At 40.0% G+C, this 9,678-nt stretch overlaps 1 protein-coding gene across 2 annotated transcripts; it reads left to right on the top strand.

Moving 5' to 3' along the window:
- The first annotated feature begins 3,566 nt into the window (after window positions 1–3,566).
- Window positions 3,567–6,294, top strand: LOC105614774 (olfactory receptor 6C4-like). Of its 2 annotated transcripts, XM_042245270.1 has the most exons (2): window positions 3,570–4,472; window positions 6,277–6,294. In XM_042245270.1, the coding sequence occupies exons 1-2, from the start codon at window positions 3,570–3,572 to the stop codon at window positions 6,292–6,294; spliced, it is 921 nt and encodes a 306-aa protein (XP_042101204.1). The 2 variants fall into 2 exon arrangements, with proteins under 2 accessions (XP_012030189.3, XP_042101204.1); XM_012174799.4 differs by lacking the exon at window positions 6,277–6,294 and having other exon boundaries at window positions 3,567–4,499.
- The last annotated feature ends 3,384 nt before the right edge of the window (window positions 6,295–9,678 follow it).

The following is a 9,678-nucleotide window of genomic DNA, read 5'->3' as shown; positions in this document are numbered from 1 at the left end:
GGCTCAAGAGACTTTACCTTAGACTGACTCTTAAATGCTCCTATTTGTTCTTAGATTTAAAAAAGCTAGGAAAAATGTACAGTTTATATAGCAAACTGCCAAAGATAAAAGGCTAAATGAAGAGCAAAATAAGGAGTAGAGACAAAAGGAACTATTTTTTTCACTTATTGAACAATTATGTATTTATTATGCTGTGTGCTTTTGCCAGTGTTATTGGGGGGTAAAAGAATACCAAAAAAGAATATTATTTATGAAAGAGCCTACTTTAATACCAACACTACAATCATTCAATAAGTGTTGGTTCTCCTGCTCTTCCTCTGCTATTAAGGAACTTAAAATCTGTTTTTGGAAAAGTGACATATACCCATAAAACAGAGAATGGATAATGCCCCAAATAGAATGCATCATTTACGTTAATTCTTATCTTAGAATCAGACAGCTCTCTGTATTTATCCTATGCCACAGACATTCAGATATTCATTTTGATATAAAATTTCCACACAGAATGTGGCCCGCATGGAAAGCAGTATGGCTATTTCTAACAAAACTAAAAATAGAATTATAATATGATCCAGCAAAATATGCTTCTGGATATATATCCAGAAGAAATGAAAGTAGAATCTTGAAGATATATTTGGATTCCCATGATTATAGCAGCTTTATTCACAATAATCAAGAAATGGAAACAACCAATCAGCAGATGAATGGGTAAAATATGACATTTACATACAGTGGAATATTATTCGATCTTTAAAAGGAAGGAAATCCTGTCACGTGGATTATTAACCTTGAGAACATTACGCTAAGTGAAATAAACCAGTCACAAAAACACATACATACATACACAGTGTATGATCCCACTTATATGAGATGTCTAAAGTAGTCAAAATCATAAAAACAGAAAGTAGAATGGTAGCTGCCAGGAGCAGCAGTTGACCAGGAGTATGGAGAATTGTTCAACAGGCATAGCACTTCAGCTTTACAAGATGGAAAAGTTCTGGAGATCTGTTGCACAACAATGTGGATATGCTTAACATCGAACTCCACACTTTGGCTGATTCGTGTTGATGTTTGGCAGAAATCAACAAAATTCTGTAAAGCAATTATCCTGCAATTAAAAAATAAATGTATTTTTAGAAAAGAAAAAAAAGGTTAAGATGGTAAATTTTATCTCGTGTTTTTTACCACAATTTTTTAAAATTCCATAAAACATCTCACAAATGCTAATTACACTTTGCACAGATTATCTTACTCAGATAATGTACTTAGCAACTGGACTTAACTCACTGACTTTCCTACCCATTTGCACAGGAGATCTGCTGGAAGTGAAGGAAGAGGCCAGCTCTCACAGAGGCCTATAACTTCTATAGCCTTATGGCTACAGAAAGAGAGAAACTATTTGCTTGAGCCATATATTGCCAGGGTCAATGCAAGGACTATAATTTTCCTTTTGAATATGAGTGGCTAACCCACTCCAGTATCCTTGCTGGGAAATCCCATGGACAGAGGAGCCTGGCAGGCTACAGTCCACGGGGTTACAAAGAGTCGGACATGACTTAGCTACTAAACAACAGTGGTCTATAAACACAGTTTTCTCAATTGACTTCTAACAGAAAAAATGAAGTTATAAAACTGCCACTTTGTATAAAATAATATTTTTAAGATAGTAATTAATGTATTCTATTCAGTCATTAACCATTTTCTGTTTTTTAATTTATTTTTGTTTTTGGCTGCGTTGGGGCTTCATTGCTATGCATGGGCTTTCTCTAGTTTCAGCAAGCAGAGGCTACTCTCTAGTTGCAGTGTACAGGCTTCTCATTGTAATGACTTCTCTTGTTGCAGAGCACAGGCTCTAGGGCACGCAGGCTCAATAGTTGCAGCCTACAGGCCTAGTCACCCTACGGCGTGTGGAATCCTCCTGGATCAGGTATCAAACCCATGTCCCTCACACTGGTAGGTGGATGCTTAACCCCTGGACCACCAGAGAAGTCCCAACCATTATCTATTTCATGTGTACATTACATCTCTCCAAAAACTGAATGTAAGTTCTTTAAGAGCAGAGGAAAGGCAAGAGAACCAACATTTATTTCAAAAGTAAATATCTTAAAACACCAAACAAAAAAAAATCTATCAAAGAGCTTGGAAATTTAAAGAAGTTTTAATCACAAGGTAGAAATATGCTGATATAATTTTAACATATTAAGTTTAGTTAGAGGGGAGAATATCTAAAAGAAATATGCCAAAGCTAATGATATGGAGATGAAAATGAAATAAGAATTCAGGCCTACAAATATCCACTTGAGGGGTAGCATGAGACAGGCGTAAGACAGTACCATTTCACTGATGTGGAAACTAAAGCAGGCTAACCACATGTATGTGTGTTTGGGAGAAAGAAGTGCCAAAGTGAGAGATACATCATTAGCATCTGAAGAAAGGAGGAAAAATCAGGGAGAAACCACTAGTTAAAGGCAGAAATTTAAAAGATACTAGAAGAAAAAAATCAAATTTCTCAATAAGGTTCACAACTTTTGGTTTCAGTTATGTTTTTCTAGCCAGAGTAAAATTACATGTTTATTAATAAACATGGATATGGAAGAAAATGATAGCAGGTATCTGATTGGAGAGATACCATCTGTTCCTCTGCTAAAACCACCTAAGACAGGATAACTGGGACCTGAGGGAAAGCTGACACCAGCAGCAAAGATTGTGAGACTGGTGACATCAGTTACAATGGTCCACAAATTTATAACGTCAAAGAAAAGTTGGGGCATCTTTGGTTACCATAGTTATAATGGCATTGCTGATTCTATTCTAAAGACTCCTCAACTATAGCTAACGAGTTAGCATTTCTTCTCACATTGAGACCAAGAGAGTTATGGATGTGAAATTTCACTGCCAAATTAGCAGAAATAAAGAAAGATCAGAAGTAAAGTTAACATTGAAAATGAAAATAAAAATAGTAAATATAGAAAATGATAGCTTAGGCATTGGTTTAGAAGGTAGGCTAGGGAAGTACATGAAAAGTTGAAAAGGATCATGGAGAAAACCCTCATACATGGAAATTTAAGAAAATAATCCTCGGGACTTCCCTGGCAGTCCAGTGGTCAAGACTCTGCACTTCTACTGCAGGGGGCAAGGGTTCCATCCTTCATTAGGGAACTACAATTAATTAATCAGTGAATAAATTAATTAAAATTGAAAGCTTATCCCCAGCTTTCATTCAAGAAACATGAATGAAATGAAAGGCAACCAACCAGAATGGTAGATAATATTTGGAAACCATGCATCTGATAAAGGGTTAATAAATCATAAGGAACTCACACAACTCAATAGCAAAGTAAAACAAAACAAAACAAAAACCAATAAATTGATTTTTTTAAAAAAGGAATTCTTGTGAATAGTCAACTTCTGTCCAATAGAAAAACTCATTTAAATCAAAATGACAGAGGAAAAAAAAAAAGGCATTTGAACCAATTCAACAAGAAAAGCTTAGGCTCTCCCAAAGGTTTTTGAGCTCCTCTTCCATTCTCACCACTGTTTCTTTCCTTTGTAGGCAGCAAAGGGTAGCAATGAAAAATCAAACCTATATAACAGAATTCATTCTGCTGGGACTAACAGACATCCCAGAGCTTCAATCTGTAATCTTCATACTTCTCTTCCTCACCTATGTATTCAGCATTATTGGAAACCTGACGATCATCACCCTCACACTACTGGACTCCCACCTCCACACGCCCATGTATTTCTTCCTCTGGAACTTCTCCTTCTTAGAAATTTCCTTTACAACCACTTTTACTCCTAGGCTACTGTTCAGCATATCAACTGGGAACAAGAGCATCAGCTTTGCTGGCTGCCTCACTCAGTACTTCTTTGTGATATTCTTTGGGGCCACAGAGTTTTACCTTCTGGCTGCCATGTCCTATGACCGCTATGTGGCCATATGCAAACCCCTGCATTACATGACCCTCATGAACAGCAGAGTCTGCATCCAGCTAGTCCTCTGCTCTTGGCTGGCTGGATTTCTCATCATCCTATCCCCAATCATCATGACCAGTCAACTGGACTTCTGTGCCTCCAACAAGCTGAATCATTATTTTTGTGACTATGGACCCCTCATAGAAATATCTTGCTCAGACACAAGACTCCTGGAGCTGGTTGACTTCATCTTAGCAGTTGTGACGTTGGTGCTCACCCTGATGCTGGTGATTCTCTCCTACACAAACATCATCCAGACTGTTCTAAAGATCCCCTCAGCTCAGCAAAGGAAGAAAGCCTTTTCCACATGCTCATCCCACATGATTGTCATCACCCTCTCTTATGGCAGCTGCATCTTCATGTACATAAAACCCTCAGCAAAAGAAGGAGTTGCCTTCAATAAGGGAGTCGCTGTGCTCAATACCTCAATTGCCCCTTTATTGAACCCATTCATTTATACTCTGAGGAATGAACAAGTAAAACAAGCCTTCAAAAATGTGGCCAGAAAGATTGTGAGTCTTTAGTGAATGTAAAGACCTCAAACTTAAAACACAATCTGAATAATATTTATGAAGTTCTTCTCAAGGATAACTTCTTCAACCCTCTTCTTATTAAAGCAGTATCTCAGGGGACTTCCCTGGTGGTCCATCGCTAAGACTCCACACTCCCAAAGCAGGGGGCTTGGGTTCAATTTCTGGTCAGGGAACTACTTCTCACATGCCACAACTGAGACTCGAACTGGAACTAGACTCTGAGGTTTCTGATTCTGTATTAATAACACACCACAATCACATCATGCAGGGGTACCCATCTGAACTGCCACATCTCAATAAAATATTTTAGTTGTTGTTCAGTTGCTAAGTCATATCCAACTCTTTGTGACCCTATGGACTACAGCATGCCAGGCTCCTCTGTCCTCCACTATCTCCCAGAGTTTGCTCAAATTCAAGTCCACTGATTCAGTGATGCTGTGTAAACTATCTCATCCTCTACCACAGCCTTCTCCTTTTGTCTTTCAGTCAGGGTCTTTTCCAGTGAGTCAGCTCTTCCCATCAGGTGGCCAGAGTATTGGAGCTTCAGCTTCAGCATCAGTCTTCCAATAAATATTTGGGTTGATTTCCTTTAAGATTGACTGGTTTGACCTCCCTGCAGTTCAAGGGATTCTCAAGAGCCTTGTCCAGCACCACAGTTTGAAAGCATCAATTCTTCAGCACTCAGACTTCTTCATGGTCCAACTCACACATTCTTACAAGACTACTGGAAAAACCATAACTTTGAGTACATGGACTCTGGCAACAAAGTAATGTCTCTGCTTTTTAATACACTGTCTAGGTTGGTCGTGGCTTTTCTTTCAAGGAGCAAGTGTCTTTTAATTTCATGGCTGCAGTCACCATCCACAGTGATTTTGGAGCCCAAGTTTGAAGCTATCACTGTTTCCACTTTTTCCCCATCTATTTTCCATGAAGTGATGGGACCAGGTGCCATGATCTTAGTGTCTTGAATGTTGAATTTGAAGCCAGCTTTTTTACTCTCCTCTTTCCACATTCATCAAGAAGCTCTTTAGCTCCTCTTCACTTTCTGCCATTAGAGTGGTATCATCTGCATATCCAAAGTTGTTGATACTTCTCCCAGCAATCTTGATTCCAGTTTATGATTTACCGGCCTGGCATTTCACATGATTTCATGTGGCTCAGCTGATAAAGAATCTGCCTGCAATGCGGGAGACCTGGGTTTGATCCCTGGGTTGGGAAAATCCCTTGGAGAAGGGAAAGGCTACCCACTCCAGTATTTGGCCTGGAGAATTCCATGGACTGTATAATCCATGGGGTCACAAAGAGTTGGACATGACTGAGCGACTTTCACCTTCACTCTGCATATAAGCTAAACAAAGTGAAGAGTCATGTCCAGCTCTTTGGGACCCCATGGACTGCATACTGCCAGCCTCCTCTGTCCATGGAATTCTCCAGGCAAGAATACTGGAATGGGTATCTGTTCCCTTCTCCAGGGAATCTTACCAACCCAGGGATCAAATCCAGGTCTCCCACATTACAGGCAGATTCTTTACCATCTGAGCCACCAGGGAAGCACAAGTTAAATAAGCAGGGTGATACTATACAGCATTGACATACTTACACATTTCACAATTTTGAGCCAGTCAGTTTTTCCGTGTCCAGCCCTAACTGTTGCTTCTGGCCCTGCATACAGGTTTCTTAAGAGACAGATAAGGCGGTCTGGTAGTCCCATATTTTAAGAATTCTCCACTGTTTGTTGTGATCCACACAGTCAAAGGCTTTAGCATAGTCAATGAGGCAGATGTAGATATTTTTCTAGAAATCCCTTGCTTTCTCTATGATCCATCAGATGTTGGCAATTTGATCTCTGGTTCCTCTACCTTTTCTAAATCCAGTTTGTGCATTTGAAGCTTCTCAGTTCACGTACTGCTGAAGCCTAGCTTGAAGGATTTTGAGCATTACCTTGCTAGCATGTGAAATGAGCACAGTTGTGCAGTAGTTTGAACATTCTTTGGCATTGCCCTTCTTTGTGATTGAAACGACAACTCACCTTTTCCAGTCCTGTGGCCACTGCTGAGTTTTCTAAATTTGCTGATATATTGAACTGCCACATCTGAATAAAATATTGTAGTATTATAGTAGGATTTAAAGCCAATTAACAACTTCCATGGTGGTCCAATGTTTAAGAGCCACCATCACCTGCCAATGCAGGGAACATGGGTTTAACCCTGGTCCAGGAAGATCCCACATACTTCAGGGCAACTAAGCACATGAGCCACAGTTACTGAGCCCACACTTTACAGCCAGGGAGCCACAAAGAGAGAAGCCTGCATATTACAGCTAAAGAGTAGCCCCCACCTACCACAACCAGAGGAAACCTACCACAGACCAAAGACCCAGCACAGCCAAAATATAAATAAATAACACATTTTAAAATGATTTAAAAACTGATCAACTAACTCAGCATTTATAGATGCTTGTGAATGGACAGGCCAAGACTGTAAGAATGACAAAGTTGTCTTCAGTTCCTTCCAACATACTCATCAGTTCAGCTCAGTTCAGTTGCTCAGTCGTGTCTGACTCTTTGCCACCCCATGAACCACAGCACGTCAGGCTTCCCTGTCCATCACCAACTCCTGGAGTCCACCCAAACCCATGTCCATTGAGTCAGTAACGCCATCCAACCATCTCATTCTCTGTCGTCCCCTTCTCCTCCTGCCCTCCATCTTTCCCAACATCAGAGTCTTTTCAAATGAGTCAGCTCTTTGCATCAGGTGGCTAAAGTATTGGAGTTTCAGCTTCAACATCAGTCCTACCAATGAACACTCAGGACTGATTTCCTTTAGGATGGACTGGCTAGATCTCCTTGCAGTCCAAGGGACTCTCAAGAGTCTTCTCCAACACCACAGTTCAAAAGCATCAATTCTTCCTTGCTCAGCTTTTTTTTAATTTAATTAATTTATTTCTTTTACTTTACAGAATTGTATTGGTTTTGCCATACATTGATTTGAATCCATCATGCTCTCACATCCATACATAACTAGATGGACCTTTGTTGGCCAAGTAATGTCTCTGCTTTTTAATATGCTGTCTAGGCAGGTCATAACTTTCCTTCCAAGGAGTAAGCATCTTTTAATTTCATGGCTGCAATCACCATCTGCAGTGACACTGGAGCCCAGAAAAATAAAGTCAGCCACTCTTCCCACTGTTTCTCCATCTGTTTGCCATGAAGTGATGGGACTGGATGCCGTGATCTTAGCTGTCTCAATGTTGAACTTTAAGCCAACTTTTTCACTCTCTTCTTTCACTTTCATCAGAGGCTCTTCAGTTCTTCTTCACTTTCTGCCATAAGGATTGTGTCATCTGCATATCTGAAGTTATTGATATTTCTCCCAGCAATCTTGATTCCAGCTTGTGCTTCTTCCAGCCCAGCGTTTCTCATGATGTACTCTGCATAGAAGTTAAATAAGCAGGGTGACAATATACAGCCTTGACATACTCCTTTTCCTATTTGGAACCAGTCTGTTGTTCCATGTCCAGTTCTAACTGTTGCTTCCTTATCTGCATACAGGTTTCTCAAGAGGCAGGTCAGGTGGTCTGGTATTCCCATCCCTTTCAGAATTTTCCACAGTTTATTGTGATCCACACAGTCAAAGGCTTTGGCATAGTCAATAAAGCAGAAATAGATGTTTTTCTGGAACTCTCTTGCTTTTTCGATGATCCAGCAAATGTTGGCAATTTGATCTCTGGTTCCTCTGCCTTTTCTAAAACCAGCTTGAATATCTGGAAGTTCACAGTTCACATTTTGCTGAAGTCTGGCTTGGAGAATTTTGAGCATTACTTTACTAATGTGTGAGATGAGTGCAACTGTGTGGTAGTTTGAGCATTCTTTGGTATTGCCTTTCTTTGGGATTGGAATGAAAACTGACCTTTTCCAGTCCTGTGGCCACTGCTGAGTTTTCCAAATTTGCTGGCATATTGAGTGCAGCACTTTCACAGCATCATCTTTCAGGATTTGAAATAGCTCAACTGGAATTCCATCACCTCTACTAGCTTTGTTCGTAGCGATGCTTCCTAAGGCCCACCTGACTTCACATTCCAGGATGTCTAGCTCTAGGTGAGTGATCATACCATCGTGATTATCTTGGTCATGAAGATCTTTTTTGTACACGTCTTCTATCTATTCCTGATACCTCTTCTTAATATCTTCTGCTTCTGTTAGGTCCCTACCATTTCTGTCCTTTATTGAGCCCATCCCTGCATGAAATGTTCCCTTGGTATCTCTAATTTTCTTGACGAGATCTCTAGTCTTTCCCATTCTATTGTTTTCCTCTATTTTTTTGCATTGATGGCTGAGGAAGGCTTTCTTATCTTTCCTTGCTATTCTTTGGAATTCTGCAACATACTCATCAGTTCTCAAAAATATTTATCAACACTTGTTACCAACTACTGATACATTGTTAACAAATGACAGGTGTACATATTCTTTTAGGTGAAGTTTTAGGTAAATGTCCTTTTCTCTGGGGATTTTTCACAAATTGTCCTGCTTACAACTGTGGCCAAAACAACCACACCCAAACCTCATTAGTAAGTTCTGAGCACAGATTCCCCTGAGCACCATTTGTTGTTTCCCATAATTGATCCTCTGGGTCCACAATAATAGAGTGAGTATATAAAGCAAATGTCCCATTTTGATTGAGTGGGACCTGTTCAGAAGCCCTCTTGCATGACCTAAAACTTCAGAACCTTAGGTTCCAGTGGGGAAATCATGTCCCGTGGCACAAGAGGAAGCTTCCAGCCACATCACAGACTCTCTCTAACCCTTCTGATACATGGTTTGGATGTTGACTAATCAACAGAAATTTGTCCTTGGATAGCTATGATTTAGAATTGTTATAGCTGAAGGGGCAGATATGTTGGAAAAGGCCAGGCAGAAATGAAGATGAGTCAAGAAAAGAAATTTTTATGAAAACTTAGTCCTGTGATTATTTCTACAGTGTTGCCTCCACATTTTGCTACAAGTCTGAACTCTTCATGAAATATAGGACATTCAGGTTTGTACACTTCCTGCTTTCTTTTTGAAGGATCGTCACCTGAGGTGCTTGTGTTGTCCCTGGACCAGCGAGTTCCTGAGGCCACTTCCCAGATAACGAGTTATTGTACTGACAAAGAGGGAGTTGTAGATCACAGC

The sequence above is a fragment of the Ovis aries genome, chromosome 3 (genome assembly GCF_016772045.2).
Source record: "Ovis aries strain OAR_USU_Benz2616 breed Rambouillet chromosome 3, ARS-UI_Ramb_v3.0, whole genome shotgun sequence".
NCBI lineage: Eukaryota > Metazoa > Chordata > Mammalia > Artiodactyla > Bovidae > Ovis > Ovis aries.
This window is presented reverse-complemented; position numbering and strand designations above follow the sequence as displayed.

Coding starts and splice junctions, on each gene's coding strand:
- LOC105614774 (XM_012174799.4), top strand. CDS start 3,570: ATGAAAAATCAAACCTATATAACAGAATTCATTCTGCTGGGACTAACA.